The sequence below is a fragment of the Garra rufa genome, chromosome 2, assembly GCF_049309525.1.
Source record: "Garra rufa chromosome 2, GarRuf1.0, whole genome shotgun sequence".
Classification (NCBI taxonomy): Eukaryota; Metazoa; Chordata; class Actinopteri; order Cypriniformes; family Cyprinidae; genus Garra; species Garra rufa.
Window position 1 is genome coordinate 34,916,293 of NC_133362.1, and position 24,990 is coordinate 34,941,282.

Genomic DNA, 24,990 nt, shown 5'->3' on the forward strand with positions numbered 1-24,990 from the left:
CCGTACTTTCAAGTGTAGAAAAAATACTTGTTCATTTTTATTAAATAATGAACACACCATTAGGATCGCGTGTGTGTGCGTGTGTGTGTGCTTTAAATGTCATGGTCGGGTCCTAGACAAGATTACACGCTAATGTAATTTCAAAATATGGAGGGCATTAGATAAATCAATTTGGCTTGTTATGTTAAAGGTTGCCAAAGCCTTACTAACATGCAGCGTATTGATCCAACACCACCTTCTACTGTGGGAAAATGCTGGTCTATCTGATCTCTAAAGTCAAAGCAAATGTTTCCCAGAATACATAAATTACTGCAAAAAAGCCAACACTTGTACAGCCCTACAAGGCAATGCTATTCAAATATTTACATCTATCACGCCGTCACGATCGCTCATGTTTCCAGATGACAGGCTATTTAATATTTGTCTCTATTTGGTCACGTTAAATGACAGATATATGCCTGATTAACACTGGAATTCATGGAAGTCCAGCACAGTGGACACATAATAAATGGTTATGGCTTCCTCTTTCTCACTGTATCAGTGGCTTTGCGATTATTAATTGTCTGTCTGAGGCGAATCAAATGGCGACGGGGGCTGTTGTAAACGGCTTCCCATCCATTGTTGTTAAAGCACTCTTGAAATGGATGACCAAATAAAAGGAGCTCAACTCATGCAAAGCGTCAGTAATGTTGTGTAAAACCCTGTTAAATGCGTCGGATGGCTCTGCGGCGTGGGAAGGATGGCCGTAGCTGTAATATATAGCCTGGGCCGTGATGGCTCAAGGTCACATCAGCCACCTCTACATAATGCATGAACCCCCTCCTTCCTCAGTCAGTGTCCAATCACTCAGGCCCAACCTTGGGATGAAAATTTTACTAAGTAAATCAGTGAACATGCTGGCATTTCTATTAACCTCCAATGTGCAACCGACAGCAAGATGAATAATGCTAAATAATAACATGTGGCTGTAAATCAGCTTTACAGCTTGAAGGTGAGCTGAAACTGCACTGTATACTATGTGCCGTCGGACATTATTTGCAATGCTTCAAAGCTAAAGGCCTTGCTCGGGTACGGCACATGATCTCGCTAAGCTAGTCACATTTTAAATGAAGCTGTTCGTAGTCCGTATGTAAAATAGCTGCCGTGATGAGATTTGACGTGAGATCTGTTTCGATTGCTTTCACTGGTTAATAGCTGAAGGTTTGATTTTTTTAGATCAAATCTGTATTGTACTTCGACCTTTTGTCTTTATTCTTCAGGCCTGTTGGTTTACACTGTTGAAGCCTCACTATATTTAGGCCTTAAGCTGTTATTTTATATGCTTGACTTGAAAATCAAAGCGTTCATAAGACGGTGGTGGAAATATTGGCATTTTCTTACATTTTCATAGCAGGTCTAGGAGGAAAGAGAATGCTAAACCAGTGAGCGTGCAAGATTTGCCCTATTCACCTGATTTTTACACAGTCTTGATTTTTTGTTTTATATAATGTAATCAAAGATGTTAATGAACTGATTAAATTACCTCAAAATTTTGTCTAATAAAAGTAAATATATATCAATTAAAATGACCTTTAAAATGGACTGTTTTTTTTTTTTTTCTTATGTGAAAATCATAAGACAGTCCAGACCAGTCATAAGTCACACTGGTATATTTGTAGCAATAGCCAAAGATACATTAGATTTTTCTTTTATGCCAAAAATCATTAGGATATTAAGTAAAGATCATGTTCCATGAAGATATTTTGTAAATTTCCTACTGTAAATATATCAAAACTTAATTTTTGATTAGTAATATGCATTGCTAAGAACTTCATTTGGACAACTTTAAAGGTGATTTTCTCAACTTATGATTTTTTTGCAACCTTTAGATTCCTGATTTGCAAATAGTTGTATCTCGGCCAAATATAGTCATGTTCTAACAAACCATACATGAATGAAATCTCAATTTCAAGAAAATGACCCTTACGACTGGTTTTGTGGTCCAGGGTCACATAGTTAATTTAGTTAAATAGCTTAATGCGTAGGAATAAACTGAAATAATTTGTACATCGATTCCTCCGAGAAGCATAAACTTTCTGTGTAACATTACTGTGTAATTCAGTTTTTTTATTGACCATTGACTTTTATTGTATGTACCAAATTTTTTAATTTTTTCACAGTCTTGATTTTTTTTTTTTTTTTGCAGGTGAATAGGATAAAAAAATAACCAATAGTTATCACCGGAGTAGGGGGGCTCATTAAACTAACTTACCCAGTTGATTGATTACTTAGATAATTGCAATATATATTTTTTTGTATTAAGTTTTCTAAAATATTAGATTTAAATATGCAAATGAGGCATTATTTAATGAAATATACACTAATTTGCATACATTTCTAGTACAAAATTCTAAACTGTATGAATTCAGTTTCAAAATTCTTGTTTAATTTTTTTGACATATTAGAGTCAAAAGTTTTTACAGAGGAAATTTTGGGTATCTCGTTTCATCACGACATAATTCAGAAAAAAAAAAATAAGAACAGACAGGAATTTTTTGGGGAATAAAATATATAAAATCAAGCAAATTATATACGAACGAATCCCTCTGTAAAAACCTTCAGGATATAACCAGGAAAAAATAAATAAATAAAGTTTGGTGTGTGTGAGTGTTGCTGAAGTGGAGATTTAAGGCTCAGTGTAGAAGAAAAAACTCATTTTGAGAAAACGGCCTTTAAAAATTGCAATTGAAATCTATTGACATAAAAAGATAAAGTGCTATAAAAGGAACACTTAACATTGTTTTTTGGATGGTTTCTTTCCACTAGTCTGAAAAAACACACAAACCAAAAAGCCCAAAATCTCAAACTTGATAGGTGTATGAAAAAACTGTGTTTTTGCCTGCAGTGTCTCCCCTTAAATAATGTAAAAGATGTTACTTAATAAATTCAATTATCTAAAAAACATCTAATTTAAAAATCTAAAAAAAAAAATATATATATAAATTAAAATAGAAAATGTTAACCTTTAAGATGTTCGTATGTGTAACATATAAGCATATACTAGTGGTTTCTTTCTGTGTAGCATTCAGTTTTTGAATTGAAAAAAAAAAATCGGATTCTGAAATATTCATACTTTTCCCCCTTACATTAGAAAAAATATTATAAGAAAAACATTTTTGCTTCATGAATCTGGTCTAATGGCACAGACAGCAGCTCAACAGTGACACTCAGCAGCAGCTAATAGTCTCATACTGTTTTCAGTTTTATAGACATCATTCAAACAAAATCATCAAAAACATCCCATCTGTCAACACTAAAGGTGAACTGCCTTCACCTTTGGTAATTTTACGGTAGAGTAATTTTGATGTTTTCAACACAGATTCCATTTATTTATTTATTTATTTTCTTGTGTTTAACTGCTTACAACATGACATGTCCTCTCATTTATCTTCATGCATGCAGTGACAATTAATATTGTTGTAAATATCACACGTTACAGAGTGAAGCTGCAGAGAGAAATCAAGGTAATGGATTTCTTTCCGTGCTGAAGTGTATGTGTGTGTGTGTTTGTGTTTTCTCAATAACATATTATTAATGACACGCCACTGTTAGGGAGAGAATTGGACGCACACACACGCCTTACGCATTTTCTCTTCAGATTGTGTTTTGTGTTGAGGAAAGCTTGCTCTACAAGACAATTACATGACTCCCTGTGGATTTGTTTTCTCTCTGCTGTTTCGCATGTAGACAGGCAGACTAATGCATGTGGAGAAAGAGCTTGATTGACCATTGCCAACAAGCGTTTGTTGAGAGGAGAGGCGATTTTTGTTGTCATGTTAAATTAGTCATGATTTTCCTCTCAGTCGTCACGCTGAGAGAAATCGTGTAATATTAACAAATGATAGACCAGGCGTGTATAAATAACGGCTTGCCTTTATTTATATCATCAGCATCATTAATTTGTTTTGAGAGTGATTTCATGTGAAAACTCTCAAGCGTGTGGATGTTTAGCCGTGACCTGTAAAACGCTGCTTGATTAGTTCCATTGGCAGGTAAATCCCAATTAATGCCATTTTCATCTCATCCCGGATGAATGCAGAAATATGGAAATATCAAGGAAATTCTTCAAAAATGTAATTTTCATATTTATACATTTGACACATTAATACATTAAACTAATTAAACAACTTAAAATGATTACAAATGATCAGATGTCAATGAAAAGCTCAGTCTATTTATATAAACGTTGATTATAGTACTTTACACAATGTGCATATACACTGCCATTCAAAAGTGTGGGATCAGTACGATTATTTTTTTTAAGTATTTTGTGCTTGTCAAGGCTGCGTTTATTTGATTAAAAATACAGATAAAATTGTAATATTGTGAAATATTATTGCAATTTAAAATCGTGGTATTCTATTTTAATATACTGTAAAATAGAATTTATTCCTGTGACGCAAAACTGAATTTTCACCATCATTACTCCTTCAGAAATCACTTTAATATGCTGATTTATTATCAGTGCTGAAAACAGGCACCATTGTATAAGTGTATATTTTAGTAAATGGCATTTTATTTTTTTAATCCATATATTTCTGAAAGCGTCCACATGGTACATTTTTGTCTTAGAATTGTTCAAATATCTAACTTTTTTGGAACCACTACAAAAGTCTTGCGTTTTGTGGTCCTTTGGTGTGACACCCCCTGAATTATATTTTTTATTAAAAAAAGTGTATGTTAAAGGGGCTATATGTAACTTTTCCCCCAAAATAAGCGTAACAATAGCCTTTTTATTTGACCATTTATGACTCAAACATCTCCTGATGAGCATACTGACACCTTGTCAGCTCACAGTGGGTGCACCTATAAGCCTGTATCCTATTTTTCCTATTTTCTGTCGGGTCGGATTTTTCGCGCGCTGTCTGCGGGTGTGACGTCAAGCACGTTCATGTTAAACGTTTCAGATCACTCTGCCACCACCGCTAGTCATATATATTGCAAACAAACTTAGTTTCTCAAACAATATATGTATTTGACTGTTCTTACCTCTGTAAACATAATGTTGACTTCTTTGCAGCGGATGACTTGTGAAGTGTGTACGTACGAGCGCGCGCTGCGAGAGCGAGCAGAAAGGAAGAGCAGTTCAGTTTTTTGGCCACAGGTGTCAGTCGCGAGTTTAAATTTCAGAAAGTTACATATAGCCCCTTTAAACTACATAATCATGGAAAATTATGAAAATGTGTCTTGCTAACCAGTAAATGACAGGTTATTATTTGACACAAAAAGCTGAAAAGTCCTATGGTGCGACAGATAATGATGCCTGTACTGAAGAGTAGTGGCTAGAAGAGTTTAGGTAACATACTGATTGACTAAGAGACTGAATTTCACTGATATAAAATTATTTTGTTTTGTTTAAAAAAAAACATACAAACAATATCATTATCAAAATCAGAATTTCTTTCTCCTTTAGCGTGTTCAAAATTAAATAGAAATACTGTAATAACTACCATTTCTGTCCTTTAGTGTGATGCAATGTCCTATGGTGTGACACACATAAAACAATCATAGATTTGTTTTTATGTCTTAAATACCTTTAAAAATAAGTAAATAAAAAACAGTGGAGTATTGCAATAGGGGAGATATAAATATCACTCATCTTAAAATGGTATAATTCTCAACAGTTTTGGATGGACGACAGCAAAGTTTGTCTTGAAATTGTCCAACAAGTCATGGGGAAAAAATTGTGTTAATTAAAATTTCATATTAGATAAATAACACTATATGTAAATAAATATATCTAACAATGAAGATAAATCTGAGGGGGGTTTTTTTCATTAATTTTTGCTATGTCACACCATAGATCAGACTTCACACTACATGTGTGTGTGTGTGTGTGTGTGTGTGTGTGTGTGTGTGTGTGTGTGTGAGAATGATACCTTTTCTAAGGATTCTTTGATGAATAAAATGTTAAAAAGAACAGCATTTATTAAAAATAGAAATCTTTTCTAATATGCATTACCGTTCAAAGTTTGGGGTCAGTATTTTTTTCTTTCTTTCTTTCTTTGAAATAAATTGATAGTTTTATTTAGCAAGCATGTGTTAAATTAATAAAATATGATAGTAAAGACTTACATTGTTAGAAAAGATAACTTTTTAATCATCAAAGAATCGTTAAAAAAAGCATCACAGGTTCCCAAAAAATAAAACATATATTAAGCAGCACAACTGTTTCCAACAATGATAATAAATCAGCATATTACAATCAAAGATTTCTATCATGTGACACTGAAGACTAGAGTTATGGCTGATGAAAATTCAGCTTTGCATCATGGAAAAAAATTATATTTAAAGTATATTAAAATAGAAAACTGTTATTCGAAATTTTTTTGAACTTTTTTTTTTTTTTTTATCAAATAAATAGAACTTTGATGAGCATACACTGCCCTCCAAAAGTTTGGAAACGCCCTAGAAAAGTAGGGTTTTGGACAATATTGGCATGAATCCCTTTTAATTAGTGATAATTTTGCACTGATAAGGGACAACACAAACTACGAAAACATATTTTATTACATAAACAATTTATACATAGAAAAAACGTCAATTTTTAATTCATCAAAATATCCGCCATTAGCAGCTGTTACAGCTCTGCATAATCTGGGCATCTGAGCTGTCAGTTTATTCAAACATTGACTTTGACTTGATATATTACTCCAAGCCTCCTGAAGGATTGCCCAAAGATGATTCACACTATGCTGATATCATCCATAACCACTTTGCCAGGGGTGTTTCCAAACTTTTAGAGGGCAGTGTAAATATATACAGCATTTACAATCCTGTTTTGTTTGAGTTCTTTTTAAATGGTCCTGTGGTGTGATTACATAATTTGATTAATTTGTATTTTTCGATAATTTAATAAAAAATGTATACTTTTTTAAACAGTTTTGACCAAAATGCTGTTTAAAATAGCTTTAGTTAAAACAGTTTTGGAAAGTTGCATATTCAACCATATTCAAAAACAGGCCGGTATAATTGACCATTTGGGTGCAAGAAGTGAAATAATTGTTCTTCGCGACTTCTTTTTCAATACTGCAGTAGAGCATTGACTTTTGTGTGCATGCTCAATCTTAGTCTTCTTGTCTGATAAAAAGTAAATCAAGATTAGTGAGTTTAAGTGCGCTCTATTAACACTAAGCAATTAGGCGGCTCCCAAGCGAGAGCGCTTAATGCCGTGCGATTTCAGCTATCTGATCGCACACATTTGCCGTCTCAGAGCACCAGTCGACTTCACCGGCTCAGCGTCGCAGTCACCGGCGGGGCGCAGGGGGATGAATCCCAGCTGACAAAATGGATAAGTCAATTGGATGAGGCTTACACAAATCTCACCACAGGGCCGCGCGGAGCGACACGCTAAAACAAATTAAAAGAGCGAACCGAGAGCATATTTTATGCTAGCGATTTATGATGTAGATGATCCTTCCCTCTCTCCTGTTCCCTTAATGATAAATCATCATCTTGCAAAAAGAATGGACGGAGAGGGAAATCAAAATGTCAGTAAGAGAAAGCCAAAATGCCAAATGCGCCGCGCTTTTGTTGTTCCTCTTAAATTCTGTTAATCGCCTCAGGTAAAGATTAACTGCTGCTGCCAATTTAATTCAGCTTCAAATAATGCAACAAGGTCACTGTTTTCCTTTCGCTCTTCTCTCTCTCTCTCTCACTCTCTGTCTCTCTAGTGCAGGATTGAGTTGTCATGTAGCTCTAATAGGCAGCACAGGGAATCATTAGTCCGGCTCAGCTCTCTGACTGATGGGCATTTCACTCCAATCATCTGGCCGTGCTCAGACGGCGCGGCACTATTGACACGATGTCAGAGCTGAGAGAGGATGGCTTAATCAGCCGGGACACTCTCAGCATTGATTTGACAAGCTGCCGTAATGACCTTCTTGTTTTTGTAAAGGATCACTGTTTATCTGAGCTGGCACTGATGCACTGAGCATGCCGCATCGTCATGGAAACTATTATCACGGCCAAGCCGGGGCCTTGGAGGGCTCCTAAAGATGATGTCGAATGCGACTCGAGGGGGGTCGGCCGGGACGGGGGTCTGTTGCCACGGTGACAGCTACTCCTCCTCCGATGGCCGTCCGTGCGAAGGACTCCCATGGAGATGGCGATAGTGGATCCGAGGGGTGACTTTGACTTGAATAATACTTTGGTAAAAATTGTCATGTTGAAAACAAACGCCATCAAGTGTGCAACACATTGATTGTTAAGTGTTCGATATTAGAAATTTCTCACTTTCATTTACTCCACTGACAATCCACCCAGAAAATTGTTTTTGATTTTAGCACCTATTGATTTGCTAAATGGCCCATAATGGCCACTCGAATGTATTCATGTGGGAAAATACCCACCTACGTCTACACCCCGACCCTGATTGTCATGGCTCCGGCCACGATGAAACCGACCTCCGACCGCCTCTTTGCATTTCGATGCTTTGATTCATAATAGCGGCAGCACCCGAGATGTTCGTACGAGTGTATTTGCGGAAGGATTCGGAGATGAGGACGCTGTCAGGTGGATGGGTGTAATCAGCCCGTCCGCCCCCCTACCCCTCCGCCTCCTTCCCAATCTTTTCCCCCCACAGCCCATGTGTCAGACAGTAAATATTACTGGCGTACTGACAGGCCCGGAGCCGTGACTCACCGTGTAAAATCGTTAATAAGCAGCATGATGGGGCCACTACATCCCAAGGTGAGAATGTAGGGGGCTGTTTTCATCCACAATTATCCAAAGGACAGCATGAAGTGTCCATGGCGGGATGATTTGTGGGCTGAAAACAAGAGTGCTTTGTCTCGGCAAAGAGATGAGGGCTTGGGAGCAGACGAGGGAGATGGAGAGAGGTCAAACGGACGGGAGTGAGCTCGTGGATTATAAATTGTTGGTTCTTACAGTTGGTTTTTATGGGTAAAAAAGAAGTCGTTGCTGGTATACAAAAATTCAGGTCAGATATTATCTACCAACTTTATATTTAGTGCAACATGAACATGGCAGGTATGCTGTACACTGTACACAGTAAGATTTCTGCTCGTCAAGGCTGTTTATTTGTTTAAAAATACAGAGAAACATACAACGCAACAAAAACAACCACGTTTACACTATTTCTACTGCTTCAGATTCTGTTTATAGAAAATATATTTAGAAATGGCAATAAAATAATCGATTCGACTTTGTTATGTGTGTTTAACTACAAGAAATTGAAACACTGACAAACACTGACAAAAATGGCGAAGAAATTGCTAAATTTCACAAACATTCAAGTAACATTCAAGTATATGTGTATTTGGAAGCAGACAAACTGAAATACTATTTTCTTATAAAACATACTCCACTAATCTGTTGTATTTACAACTTAAAATTGGGATTGATATGTTTTTTTTAATGTTTTTTAAAAAAATAAGTCTCTTATGCTTATCAAACGTTCCACTGAACGAAATCAAAGATATAGAAAAAAAGTAATATTGTGAAATATTATTGCAATTTAAAATAGTGTTTTTCTGTTTTAATGTTTTAAAATTGAATTTATTCCCGTGAAGCAAAGCTGAATTTTTAGCATCATTAGTCTTCAGTGTCATATGATCCTTTTTAGAAAACATTCAAATATGCTTATTGATGATCAGTGCTGGAAACAATTGTGCTACTTTTTTATTATTTATTTATCTTTTTTTTTTTGTAACCTGTGATACATTTTTCAGGATTTTTTTTGACAAATAAAATGTTATTTTTAAATATATAAATATTTGTATAGTTGTGCAATAAAGTTTGGGGTCAGTACATTTTTTATTTATTTTATTAAATAAATTAATGCTTTACTTTGATAAAAAGTGATAGTAAAGACTTATATCATTTTTTTTTAATAAATGCTGTTCTTTAAAAAAAATATTTTTAGCAAAGCATCCTGAAAAAAGTATCACAGGTTCCAAAAAAAAAAAAAAAGGCAGCCAACACTGATGATAAATCAGCGTATTAGAATGATTTTTGAAGGATCATGTGACACTGAAGACTGGAGTAATGATGCTAAAAATTTAGCTTAACATCACAGAAATAAATTATATTTAAAGTATATTAAAATAGAAAACTGTTATTTTAAATAGCAATAATATTTCATAATATTACTTTTTTCTGTATCTGATTTCATTCAGTGGAAGTTCGATAAGCATAAGAGACTTATTTAAAAATAACAATTCCTTAGTGAAAATAGTTTCTTCACCATTTTTGTTTGTCAGTGTATCAATTTCTTGTAGTTAAAGACACATAATATAAAGTGAAATGGCCATTTATAAATATATATATATATCATATAAACAGAATCTGAAACGGTAGAAGTAATGTAGACGTGGTTGTTTTTGTTGTGATGTGTGGCTTGTTTCTGTTTTATTGCTAGAGACTGGGAGAATAGGTCTTGCATGGTTTCGTTCAGTAAACATACTGCCAAGTTAAATGGCTGATCAATCAATTTCACTGGAATCGATCTGAATCAGTTCAGCCTGCGTGCACACACAGGGAGCCACTTTATTGTAAATCAATCATTTTGAAAACATCTCACAAAGGGGCCAGTCCTTACTAACAAGCCATAAATTTAAACCTACAGGGTGCCACCCTTATCAGCCTACAAATCAGGAGCGCAGCCGACATCTGTTCGACTTCCTCCTCTTTTTATTTCAGCTTGGTAGGTCGCGCTCAGATCTTTAGTTTTGAAAAGAACAAGCCACGGAAGACCCGACTAATATCGTATAGAACAAGCTTTGATCACAGTCATTTTTAGAGACTGAAACCAAGGAATCATAGTAAGGCTGGTTCAAACAATGATTTTGGTAAACGAGTAATCTGTCGATTATTCTGATGATTAATCGAGTAATCGGATAAGTATAACTACTTTTTTAAGGTAAAAAAAATATTGAATATTGACTAAACATTTAATTAAAATGTCCACTTAAATCTTTACTATTTGGCCATTTCTTTACGACAGAATTGCTACAGCCACTGTCATTTCTTAAATATGTGGACATCAAAAACGTTTTAACTCACGAGTGAAGGTTTGAACTTTTATTTTGAAATCGTGATGAACAGTTAGCATATTGAGAAAGATACTGATGTATTCTATGTTTGCATGGATTTTAAATTAACAATACAAATCTGATAAAATGGCGAACATTGTGTTGCCAGATGAACGTCAAAATATGAATAGACACTTCACAGTTTGTGTGGAGCAGCATTTACTGTGAACAGAGTCACTCTGAGATGCGTGTACGTAACCTACATGCATGTACATAATTAAAGCACATATATTTATATATTTACTCTGTATATAGAGAGTTTGTGAATTCACAATGGCATTATGCTTTATTAAATGTTTTTAAAATGGGTGTAATATATCATGCAGCCTTAAAAAATGTTCTAATAATGCATTTCATGGATCCCCATTCGTGGAATTTACCACTTTCGTCACTTTTTAAAATTGAGTACTCAAACTGAATCGAGGAATCATGACAGCCCTAAATCATAAGTTGAGGGGCACATCCACTCTAAAAAATAGTTTTATTTAACTATTGTTTAAAAATTACTATATGGCTGGCTTAAATGAACCCAAAATAGGTTGGAAATTGTTCAATAAATAAACATTTATTAAGAAGTTTAATACAAATAATTAAATAATAATGTTTTATTTGCTTATTAATAAATAGTTTGCAAATTAAAAATCAGACACATTATTACTAGAAGCCTCTGCAATAATCAAGAGGTGAACATTTATTAATAACCCAGCATTTTTTAGAGTGTAATAAGTAAAATGTGTTTTGTAACTCTAAAAGTGTCTTTGTAGATATAAAATGACTTGCTATTGAAATCTACACATTCTTAAAGGAGAAGCTCATTTCTAGAAATTAAAAACAAAAATGTATAGATAATTTACTCACAATTATGGTTTTTGAGGAAAACATTTCAGTAGGGTCTTATCTAGTAAAACGATCGGTTATTTTCTTTAAAAAAAATTTATAATTTATATACTTTTTAACCTCAAATGCTCTTCTTTCCTAGCTCTGCGTGAACTCTGTGTATTCCGGTTCAAGACAGGGTTAAGGTAGGTCAAAAAAAAAAAAAACTCCCATCTCATTTTCTCCTCCAACTTCATCGTCCTACATCGCTGCAGAAGTACCGACCCAGTGAACATGCAAAGATGATCAAACACTCTTTAGAAAAAAGGTAAAACAGTGATGTAGAATGATTTTGAAGATGGAGAAGAAAATGAGATGGGAATTTTTTGACCTACCCTAACTGTCTTGAACTGGAATACACGGAGTATACACAGAGCTAGACAAGACGAGCATTTGAGGGTAAAAAGTGAATAAATATTAATTTATTTACGAAAACGACCAATTGTTTCGCTAGATAAGACCGTTATTCTAAGTTTAAAGCCCTTTAAAGCTGCACTGAAACTGCATTTTGGAAGTTCAAACTCGCGGGCACCATAGAAGTCCAATATATGGAGAAAAATCCTGAAATGTTTTTAACTCAAAAAACAATTTCTTTATGACTGAAGAAAGAAAGACATGAACATCTTGGATGACAAGGGGTGAGTAAATTAATTCCTCCTCCGCATATTTTTAGACTGTAACAATGTCTATTTGCTACTAATGTGTGTTTTCTCATTAACTGTTTTCGTTCGAATGTCGAGTGTAAATTAAGTAATGACGCAATATACCAGTCACCTTTAGAACACAAATACATCCATTTTAATTTGAGAAAATACAAAAAGAAACCATGTACAATTTATGTACAAACTTTTTGTACAAGACAGTATGTTTTATCAGCAGGTTATATTTGACAGAGTCAGGTAGATCAGCTCAGCACCATCAATTTCTTCACGTCTGGTGGTCAAATCAGTCATTCTGCTATGAGAAACCCCATTTTCCTGTAATGAATATGCCAATAATTACATGTATGGATGGATGTTTCGATAATTTATTGAAGTGGAAGAAAAGACAGCAACAAAACAGTAATCCATAGGCAAGTTCAGCATGTTAAGACTTAATTCCCTCCAAGTATTTATTCTGTTACAGTGTATTTTCTTTATACAGGTTCTAAAACTTAAATCTGTCCTTTACAGTAGAATAAAATAGCCAAAATATAACAGTTGTGTATTACATAGCACATCAGTAAGGTTGCTTTATATGTTACTTTAATTAAAAACACTCTTGAATACATTGACAGGTGATCCAACTAAACATCATAGTAAGTTCTATCCAGCATCTGTCAGTCATTGCGGTCACTTTTTTATTTGACTTTTTCAGTATCTACAACCAAGGTGCTAGGATTTCAGCAGCTTGCATAGGCACGTGTGTCGTATGCCCCTTTGGATGCCACTTTTCGCTCTAGTGGGTCTTACGCCATTCCTCCTTTGGTTTTTGCACTGCCTGGCACTGTCCTGGCATGGAGGCAAGGATGGCTTGGATGTTCTCCATGCCAGTGTTAGATGCCTAGATATTACCAACCAATGACTGACTGATGCTAGTAGATGGATACATTGCATGGCACTGTAGAAACTTTGATATGTGTACACTGTAGTCACAAGATGTACAAAGAAATTGCATGATACTAAAACATTGCACATTTGTTGCAGTGGAGAAGAAAATATCAGTATCAACTCAAACTGTCATTAGGGCTACGAAAGGTAACAAACAAACAAAAAACGTAAGCCAGCTTTACTTTGTAGTTTTGTCATCAGGATCGCCTGAGTATGTTTCCAAAAGGTCTGTAAACAAACAACCGGCTTTGACATTTCTAAACTATGCGATTGTAACAATGAAATGCTGATGACAAAATGGAATGTAAAAACCTGATGGTTAATAATCCTCAAAAAGAGCTGCTTCTTTTAACATGCATCTACACTTTTTCTCATCAAATGAAACCTGCTGTCTTGGCGCCATCGGCCTTTCTTTGTAACGTAGTTCATTACAGGAAAAGGACCTTACATAGAAAAAAAATGGACATTTAACTCCAAATGGATTCTTTTGAGATTTTTTTCAGGCTAGCAAGTATGTAGACAATCCAATTATACATACAGTTTACTCACATTTGTATTTTTTCTTCATTTATTAAGAAATCTACTTGCTACAAAGTGTAACACCAATGTAATCACAATTCAGAAAAATCACTTCAGGACAAAGCCTAATTGTCCAGTAGACAAACAATAAAGCTGAGATCCTTTTAACGTGGACTAGAACGGGCAGAATTTATACAATTCTTTTACGCAAATGGATGGACGAGTACTAAAGTCTTCTATTAGCTCACTTCTGATCAAATTATGTTCGCACACGCACGCTCTTCTCTTTTCCCGAGACCTAATTTAGGTCAAACATGGCTAATATTACTATAACTCTACCCTCATGCGCATCTCTGAGTTCGCGTCTGTATGAGGATCAACATTGCTTTACCTGGAATTACAGAAAAGTGTCATCAGTCATTCAATATTGGTTTTCATCTCGGTTAGCTTATGAAAATGAAAGCATATAGCTGTTTTAGTAGTAGAGCTCGAGGTCCTTCAAAAGCAGCCCGTGTGAGTATCAAAGAGCACTCCGGATGGAAAGCTGAAATTGTACCTTTTTGACTCGGGTTCACAGATCTTTGACGTGTCCCGGTTGATGTTACGTGATATGTCGGGGGTAAAACTGAAGAAACCGCTGTGCACTGTAGCTATTAAGATATCTTTAAGATACATTTAGAAATAAAGTTCTCTGATATGTATAAAAATAAGTACAAAATGATCACGCTCATGGATAAAAAATAAGTATGTACTTATGTATAAATCTGCCAGAGCACTTGAAGCAAAGTTCAAAGGTCTGTGAAGCATTTGTATCAATATACGTTCTACTTAAAGGTACAACATAGTTGTGTAGCCTTGATAGAAGTGAGTGACGTTCAAATCCATTCAGTCCACAACAAGCATTTGGCTGATAATTGAACAATATGATTGAGCTTATGCAGAGTTCAAGGCATCACAGTTGGCTACAGGGAACATCCAAGCACTTTTCCGCCCCTGTGCCAACCCTGTGCCAGGCAGTGGCTACACCCAAAGGAGGAACCAATGATGCCCACTTTTCGCAATATGTGGCATTTTCAAAGTTAAAGCTCAATCATTGTTGAATTATCAGCAGGTTACAGTACTGTTTCATTCAGTCGTATTAGTAGCAGAGCCGCAGACGTAAACAAACATGTTATAAGCCTCGATCACAGACAGTTTCAGTCATGGATGATGGAAAGACATCAACAGAAGTAGTGCATATCCTCAATGTATTGCCAATTCCGAAGAGCTACGTTGGGGACGGCCATTTGCATTAGGTACAGCAAACATTTCCATGTGTATGCGCGTCTGTTGGAATGGAAATGGGCATCCTTTCCTGAGCCACACGTTCGGGTTACTTCAGGCAGCCTTCGGCACACACCATGCATGAATACAGTCACTCGTTTCCCTGAACAAAACCATTCAGTTAACAGCCTCAGCCTGTGACGTCAGCCCCAAACTCAGAGGAGAACCGAGGGAAAGCTTTGACTATTACGCGGTAGTGCAAAACGAAACGGACGACGGATACGCAACTCAATCGGCGGGGCTGATCTTTGGGTAGTGTTTGGATGAAGTGAACGACGGTGACCCTCATCCTCCATTATAGCGCCCTCTGCATGGAGTCAGGTCACGGCAGAGGTGAAATATTGCAGTGAATCACAGGAAGTACTTTTTTTTTTTTTCTTCTTCGTCTTTTTTTTTGTTTTGTTTGCCTGTTAACATAATTTCAAAAAGTGCTAGGGGCTGTACAATCCTTACTTGATTGTCATTATGTACATCACTATGTATACATATACAAAAGTATGGAAGTAACATTAAAGGTATACACATAGGAAGTCCCTTCCAGTTTTCGATCGCTTCAAACCCTCGAGTCGAACAAGGGAAGAACAATGTGTCGCCATCATCATCACAGTCATGGATTCACGATTAGCGCTCGTCTTTTACAGCAGGATGACCCAAGTCCCTCCATAATGGGGATTCGTTCAGCATTCATCTTCGACTTCTCGGATAGGTGGAATCAGACTGCTAGTGGATTTGTACTGATTGACTTGGTTGGCCATGTGAGTGCTCATGGGCTTGATTTGAATGTTCCTTGGGTATGCGTTTTCTGCTTCATCTGTAAACCATCTCTTTTCTGGGAGACCGCCGGGCGGGAGAGAAGCAGAAGACGAGAAACAGAGCGTTAATATCAAATCTTTAAAGCAGGGTCATGCATCTCTATTAAAAAAAAAAAAGAAAGAAAAGAATCCCACGCTCTCTTTCTCTCTCTATACATGAACTTGAATTCACATTCAGAAAGACACAGGGTGAAGCACACATTGTTGGACCTATCACTGATTTCATGAGGCAGCAAAATGTACGGTATGTAAAAGCATTTACAGCCGTATCGTAGCCAAATAGGAATGACTGTATCATGCTGTGTATTTGAGCACATTATCAGGTGTTTTATTCGGAAACGTGTCCTACGAGGACCTAGGCCGGCATCCGTCCTCATCACATTGGCTTTCTCCTAGGCGGTGTCATTTTCCAGCACTCCAACATTTCCAACTATTCCTCCAACTAGAAATGTGCTGCACACCTTGGAGTGTCAGGCTGCGACGAGCCGCGGGGGGAGAGTGTCACGGCGCAGTCGTTTGATGTAAGTGGAGCTGTGCCTGAGGTGGTGCAAGGAGTCAGCCACCTCGCTCCGTTCCCCTGAGTTTACTACTGATGCTGGCACTTACATCGCCCAGAGACATCCTCTGGCTCAGCAAAGGGTTAAAAGAGCCAATTTCAGCAGCACAGGGACTCTCATCATGGCTCCCCTCTCTCGCACGGATATTTGAGGTGAATTTCGGCTGAGAGCGGAACGTGAAACCACTTTTGCCTGGTTGGAGTGGGGAACTTTTAACGGAGCGAATCTACGTTTTTTGGATAAATGCAGCCGTAAGCCACGAGAGGTTGTGAAATATAGTAATTTTACTTAAAGGGCTAGGTCACCTAAAAATTAAAATTTGATGTTTATCTGCTTACCCCCAGGGCATCCAAGATGTAGGTGACTTTGTGTCTTCAGCAGAACACAAAGAAAGATTTTTAACTTAAACCATTGCAGTCTGTCAGTCATATAATGGCAGTCAATGTCAAAATACATACACAGACAAAACCAAATTAAACCCTGCGGCTTAACTCACGAAACAGTCTGTGCAAGAAACTGAACAGAATTTATTAAATTTTTTTCTGACCTCTGATCCACCGCAATGTTAAACTGTCCTGAGTTCATCCACAACAGCCGGTGATGCATCAACGTGCTTAGGCATAGTAGACACATACGCGGAAGCGATCTGTCACTTGTATACTTCACTCATTGTTTACACAGAGAGATTGTGGGTACGACGGCACCTCAAAATGGTAACTACTTGTGCTTATCCTGATTGTTGCAACCGATTAAAAACTAAAAGATTACGTTTGCTTGCACAAACTCATCTGGGAAGTGCTGACTTTTCACCAACTCCCAACATTTGAGCCTGATCTACTCAAGTATGGTTGCTTGCTCTTCGTCACGCGCCAGCTGTTGTGAACGTGCTCAGGACAGTTGGACATTGTGGTGGATCACAGGTAAAACATTATATAAATACTGTTCAGTTTCTTGCACAGACCATTTGTTTCATGTGTTAAGACCTCAATGTATCATCACGAGCCGCAGAGTTAAATTTGGTTTTGTCTGTGTATGCATTTTTGACTTTCAAAGCCCATTGAGTGCCATTATATGACTGACAGACTGCAATGGTTAAGTTGAAAAGTTAAAAATCTTAGTTTGTGTTCTACTGAAGAAACAAAGTCACCTACATCTGGGATGCCCTGGGGGTAAGCAAATAAACACCACATTTTCATTTTTGGGTGAACTATCCCTTTAAAAGATGTTTTCAGGACAAAAGCCACCAATGCGTTATTAATAATTAGTGATATTGGCCAGGCTGGTTAATCTGGAGACCGACACAAGTGGTAGTTTCCCATTTGTTAAAATGTTAAATTCAATATTCATTTAACAATAGAAAATATTATGTGTCAATTATATTAATCAGTCAGCACTGGAATGTGTTTTACTGTAAATTTGAACAAATATTGTATAAAATACATGTTTGTGCTTTGCAATTATTTTTATTTAAATCTCAACTATAATAATAGTTAAAGGCATCGTTTACCCAAAATGAAAATTAGCCCATAATTTACTCACTACCCCAGCCATCCTAGGTTTCTATGACTTTCTTCTTTCAGATTAATACAGTCTGAGTTATATTAACCCTCTGGGGTCTGAGGGTATTTTTGGGGCCCTAGAGAAGTTTTGACATGCCCTGACATTTGTGGGTTTTTTCAGTATCTTAAAAACATGAATATCTAAAGTCTAATTACACTGTATTCATTACGAACTGGGCTACAATAAAATGTGTGCAGCATGAATTGTTTGAGAAAACATTGTTTATGTGTGGTTCGTAAAAAAGAAAAATTTTAGAGTTTGAGTATGAGTGTATACAAGTAAAAGCAGACCCTTTACAGATTCGAATAATGCATTGCTCTTATCTTTACGATCAAAAATTGTGGCATAATTTAATTTCCTTTAGGGGTTATCAGAAAGAAATGGCACAAAATGGGTTAAAAATGTCTTGGCTCTTCAAAGCTTTATAATGGCAGTGAACGTGTTATTTTTCAATAGTCCAAAGAAAGTCCAATAAAGTGCATCCATCCATCATAAAAAGTGTACCACATGACTCTGGAGGGTTAACAAAGGCCTCCTAAAGTGAATCAATGCATTTTTGTAAAAAATAAAAATAAAAATTCCGCTACCTGTTATACACGGGTTTACGAGAGTTGCATTCCAGCGAATGACGTAGGCGTAGCGTAAGCTCTGGTGAGAACAGTGGTTATAAATCAGAAGTACAAAATGAGGATTTGTACAAAAAAATGTCCAAGAATTTCGATATAAGCCAAGAGGAGACTGGTTTTCCTTTGCTGTAAACAAAGCTTGGTTCTCGCGAGACTAGCATATTTTTACCGGAGCTTACGCTACGCCTACGTTATACGTCATCCACTGGAACACCACTCTCGTGCTAGAGATTACTGTTAAAGTTTAAATATGGACACTTGTCTTACAAAAACACATTGATTAACTTCAGAAGGCCTTATTAACCCCCTAGAGCTGTGTGGAGCACTTTTTATGATGAATAGATGCACTTTATTGGACTTCAAAACCTCAACACCCATTCACTGCCATCATAAAGCTTTGAAGAGCCAGAACATTTCTTAATGTAAATCTGATTGTAATCGTCTGAAAGAAGAAAGTCATATGCACCTAGGATGGCTTGAGGGTGAGTAAATCATGGGTTAATTTTACTTTTTGGTTAAACTATACCTTTAACATAATTATAATAACCATACAATATTATAGAATATGTATAGAATATTGAATCAGATTTTATTATTTTCAAAATACCTAATTTGAGACTAAAGACGTAAGTGAAACAACTACATTTTGATAATCTACATGTAGAAACAATGTGCAGACACACTGACCTCTCACACAATGCAGTTTGTCTTAGAGAAAGAAAGAAAGAAAGAAAAAACCTAATGAAAGGTAAATGAACAAGAGGAACTCAAACAAGTTGAGGGGGACTACTGATAGAGAGATCACTGGAACCTATCAGATGGACGGAGGTAGAGAGAGGATGATAGTCAACCGCATGCAATGCTGGGATGGTCCTGAGCATGACAAGAGTTAGGCAGTAGCAGCAGCCATTTGCTTTCGGTTAGAAAGCAAAGGTGAAAAGTAGGCATGATTTCCTTGGAAAGTAAAATCAAAATCCCCTCTCATAACAGTGCTCCACAAAGGACAAAGTTATGATTAAAAGATCCCACAACAGGTGCTGTATCATGCAGAATCATTAACTTGCATACCTGGGCCCATTCTATTCATCCTTGTTGCACTTTAGAAAAAAAAGTGGTCTATGTAAGTTTTACAGGGCAAGTAACAGGTCTCAAACAGAAGAACTGACATCATATCATATCCCTACATTTTTAGTCTGGATAATATATTTGTGAATTAAAAATTGTGAATTAAAAATCTTTTTTTTTTTTACACTTATAGGAAAGTAAAATGTTACCAATGCCAATTCAGGATATAAAACTACCAACTATTTAGCTCATTTAATATTAAAGATTATGTTGGATCTGACATTTGAATTGAATTTTATCCAGTTAAAATAGGATTTGTATTTTTTATTATAAAACTCTTGATTAAAGACAAAATGTCCTTCTCAAATCTAGATTAAATAGATCACATTAACTAATATAGCCTACTTTCTAAGGGGGAATATCTTACAAACTCTAACTTTTTGAATTAAAACTTTTATGCACGCATTGTCACAGGCACTGAAATCAATGCAGGGTTTTACAACATCCCATAATACCTTGCAGCTCCTTCATTCTGGTGAGAGTTAACAACAACAGCTGCTTAATGAAGATTGTATATGTAGATGATAAAGGTTTCAAGGCTTCTACATAAATACACATCCTAGGTGTTTCTGCACCTGCAAGGCACGTAGGGATGGTGTGAAACCATTTATGCTATGAAAATGTCTCTAAACCCTACCTGGAACATTAAAAGAATCACTAGAGCATGACTAAAAATAAGCCACTAACACAGACTAAAAACATGATGATGCAATTTGCAGTTCTCACACACACAGACATAACAATGATTGGACAAACAGGAAGGCAAGAAATGAATTAATGCCGTTTCCTCACTTCAATGTGGATTATAGACCAAAATGATCTGTATTACCTATACACAAATGCTGATGGAAAATGCCTCTATTTCTAAAACATTATTCTTAATAAATATTAAATAAACATTTCTAGAGGTCTGCATGGCAGCTGCAAATTTCATAGTATCATTGAAATTCCAAGTTTAATCTAAACTAATGCAGACTTTTTAGAAATGCAGACCTCTAGTTCATTTTTAAAAACTCACAGGTTGATTGTGTACAAATGCAGCAGCGATATGCAGACATGGTCCTGGTTACGGTGCACCAGCGATGAGGCAATGATCAAATGGTCATAGAGCTCTGTATGTGGTCAAGGCAAGGGCCACATGCACGTAACAATAAAGCAAACTCACAAACAGAACAAGGAACGCTGGGTACAAACACACACACACACACACACAGCATCCTTTCTGTACAAAGTGTGCTGAAACCACAGAAGTGAACAAATGCACACGTACACTCGCTCTGCTGGGTTAAAGAGAGAAATGAAGGCCAACTTACTTCTGTTTGTCACGGGCTTCACGTGCTTTGCTGCTGCGATTCTGCCGGTTCGTGGCAGGGATGGAGTGAACAGATGAGCTCTTCTTGCTGGACGAATGAGAGGAATGGGAGGAATGGGACAGGCTCGCTCGGGACTGGCCCGCGTTGTGGTCAAACTGCATCAGACAGAAGATCAGGTCCGTGGGCACCAGCTCAAACTCATAAGGCGGGTTTGTGATGACATATCTGCACACATGGAAAAATGACACGCATGTAAGAGGAAATAAATAATATTGTTATTTCCCAGTAGTGAAGCTGGATTATAGGCCTAGTGAAATAAAGGGCTAAAACCCTACTGATAAAGAGGTTAATAGGTGAAACGGATAGCTTACCTTTTTGTGCACGGGCTTGGTGTACTCATATGTGCATCTCGCAATCTATAGATTCCAAAGCACAGCATGTTGTATGTTTTTAATGCTTTACAAAATAAGTCTCCGTAGCAGCCACCATCCTGAAAAAGAACACACAATAGTACTTTAATCAATCATAGCATTTAAATCAACTTACAGTTCAGGTCAAAAGTTTACATCAGCTTTTCAGAATCTGCAAAATGTTCATATTTTTTCAACAAAATAAGAGGGATAATTTAAAATGCATGTTGTTGTTAATTTAGTACTGACCTGAATAAGATATTTCACATAAAAGATGTTTACATTGATGTACACAAGAACAGTTGAATGAATAAAAATGACCCCGTTCAAAAGTTTACATCCCCTTGATTCTTAATACTGTGTTGTTACCTGAATCATCCACAGATGTGTTTGTTTGTTTTGTTTAGTGATAGTTGTCCATGAGTCCCTTGTTTGTCCTGAACAGTTAAACTGCCTGCTGTTCTTCAGAAAAATCCTTCAGGTCTCAAATTCTTTGATTTTTCAGCATTTTTGTGTCTTTGAACCCTTTCCAACAATGACTGTATGATTTTGAGATCTGTCTTTTCTCACTGAGGACAACTGAGGGACTCATATGCAAATATTACAGAAGGTTCAAACGCTCACTGATGCCCCAGGAAAAAAAAACATGCATTAAGAGCCAGGGGTGAAAACTTTTGAACAGAATGGAGATGTGTACATTTTTCTTATTTTGCCTAAATATCATATTTTTTTCCATTTAGTACTGCCCTTCAGAAGCTACAGAAGATACTTAGAAGATACAGAAGACAAAATAAGTCCCTGATCAAATTTAACCTTCAAAAGGTTTTCACCCCCTGGCTCTTAATGCATCGTGTTTCCTTTTGTCGCATTAGTGAGGTTTGAACATTCTGTAATAGTTGCTCCCTCAGTTGTCTTCAGTGTGAAAAGTACAAAAAAGATGGAAAACCAAAGAATTTGTGGTACCTGAAGGATTTTTCTGAAGAACAGCGGGCAGTTTAAATTTTTTGGACAAACAAGGGACTCATGAACAACTATCACTAAACAAAACAACAAACAAAAAAAACATAGTATTAAGAATTAAGAAACACAGTATTACGAATCAAGGGGATGTAAACTTTTGAAGCGTAAGTAAATTATGAGAAAATTTTTATTCAGGAGTGAACTAATCCTTTAGGTACCTGTAATTAAGTTACATGACACTTTAAAAAGCTCATAATCAGATTATAGTTACTTTATTATGGATTACATGATTGCATATTATTTACACAATGACAGGAGATTAATATCCAGTGACCTTTGCTAGTTATTAATATTGGAAGTCTGGATAAAAATATTTCAAACCTGGAAGACTTTGGCTCTGTAATCTCCTGTTTTCATGTTTATTAACGTTGCTTTATGTTATGCAGGGATTCTTAAACTTTTGATAATTTTATGATTAAATTCATTTTTAGCTTTTTATGAACACCCTACAGTTTTTTTTATCTATATGGTACACAATCAAATTCAAGTTCATGTAATAAATAATTTAAGTCAAAAGTAACCTAAAAGTAGTCAGACAACATTACCTAGTATGTGTAATCCAGATTATGTTACTAACTACAATTTATGTCATGTGCTTTATAATCAGTAACGGACAACAATTTGTAAGTAATCTTCCCAGCAATGGATGCAGCAATACCATGAAAGATTTAAGGCAGACTTATTTTTTTTACCCACAGACTTTGCGTGTTCAGCTCGTTCACTTTGCATTAGTGGGCAGGAGAGACATCGGACAGGGAACGAGCCCTGTTGGGGAAAGTGCCAAAACGTGTCAGCTCCTCTTAACCGTCCACTTACCCCCAAGTCTGCGAAGGGCCCATCGTAGAGGGCCAGCTGGGCGACCCGACACCTGTCCCTGTTAGCCAGCGTCTGCGGCGTGCTGTAGCCACCTCTCAGCGCGTTCTCCTCAGCCAACAGGGCCTCCAGCTCCGGAGTGGCGCCTCCCGTGACCAGCGTCCGGATCAGGGTGAGGATATTATCATTGAAGTATGTCTGCCAAGATAAAGGAGAGGATCTGGACATGAGCGCCATTAGAGTCACAACTCAAGACAGTCAGGATTTTGGAGCTGTCCCGAGCACTGTTATCTAGACCCTGATCTGTCTCTTCTCATTTCACTCCCTGGGAAGGGAAGAGACACGGGAATGCAATTACGCCAGCTGTTGTTGTTGTTGTCGTCGTCGTCTCCTCCTCCCCACGCAAATTCATTTTGGTATCACCAGCCACGCTTAACAGGGGAGCGTTTTGCACACGAGGACATTTTAATTATCATTATTGTAGCTAATTGTAGATTACATACAATAAAGAATAGATCTCATTACACAACAAGTCAGGGACATTTGTCTTGTACAGTGGGGTCCAAAAGTCTGAGACCACTAGTGAAAGTTTTCCTGGGGATTAAGACTTGTAAGGCTTAATATAACGTAAATGATGAGTCTTACCGAAATATGTAGTAGAAAACCTATGAATAATATACATTATTTAAAAAATCCACATTGTTTTATACACATTTTGGACTATGGGGACGCCATTATTTTAATGATGTCAAATAGTTGCACTCAGTGAGCTACTGGCACTACCTGTTGCTATTTTTACCACAACACAACTCAGAAAATAAAATACTGATACGATGACGACAGCTACTAAAAGAGCTTTCAGATGGCGATAGATATAACCATAGGCTTAAAACAAAAGCCGTACCATCGATTTTTCCCCACAAGGAGTCTAAACATCCCTGGATATCAAGTAAAATCCACGCTGAGAAACTCCTTCAGTGGCTGTGGCATCTTGACAAACATTGGCATGTTTACAACCTGCCAGGATGGCATCTAGCATTTCTTGTCTCTGCCATTTGTAAGCTCTTTCAGTAGCTGTGGTCTACTAAAAGCCTTAAAGGCATCCGGGCTAAGGTGAAGAGAACAAAGACGCAGGAAGTTTTATTCATCCACAGACATCGTTCCATTTTTTTCTCCGCTTCTTAACGCTAGGAAAGCAGTGAGGACTTGCATTGCTCCTCTCATTGCCCTTCAACTGAACATTACAACCAAAAGTCCGGGCTGTATTTTCCAGGCTGTGCAGGGCTCTACAGCGTGACCATTTCGCTCACAATTGCGACTAAAAACTACTGCGTGTGGCTATGAAAAAATATTT

General features: G+C 36.7%; 1 protein-coding gene across 6 annotated transcripts in view; it reads right to left on the minus strand.

The window, feature by feature from the left end:
* Positions 1 to 12,744: 12,744 nt before the first annotated feature.
* Positions 12,745 to 24,990, minus strand: part of kcnma1a (potassium large conductance calcium-activated channel, subfamily M, alpha member 1a) — a 275,869-nt gene continuing 263,623 nt past the window's right edge. For 4 of the 6 annotated variants that reach the window (XM_073834164.1, XM_073834163.1, XM_073834162.1 and 1 more), the window contains 5 exons: positions 23,640 to 23,834; positions 21,765 to 21,883; positions 21,394 to 21,618; positions 20,024 to 20,052; positions 12,745 to 16,229 (listed from right to left, as the gene is read on the minus strand). In XM_073834164.1, the coding sequence (XP_073690265.1) occupies positions 16,078 to 16,229; positions 20,024 to 20,052; positions 21,394 to 21,618; positions 21,765 to 21,883; positions 23,640 to 23,834 (720 nt within the window). In that variant the 3' untranslated portion in view covers positions 12,745 to 16,077. The remainder of the gene's footprint in view (positions 16,230 to 20,023; positions 20,053 to 21,393; positions 21,619 to 21,764; positions 21,884 to 23,639; positions 23,835 to 24,990) is intronic. The other 2 variants (XM_073834166.1, XM_073834165.1) reach the window with 1 other exon arrangement.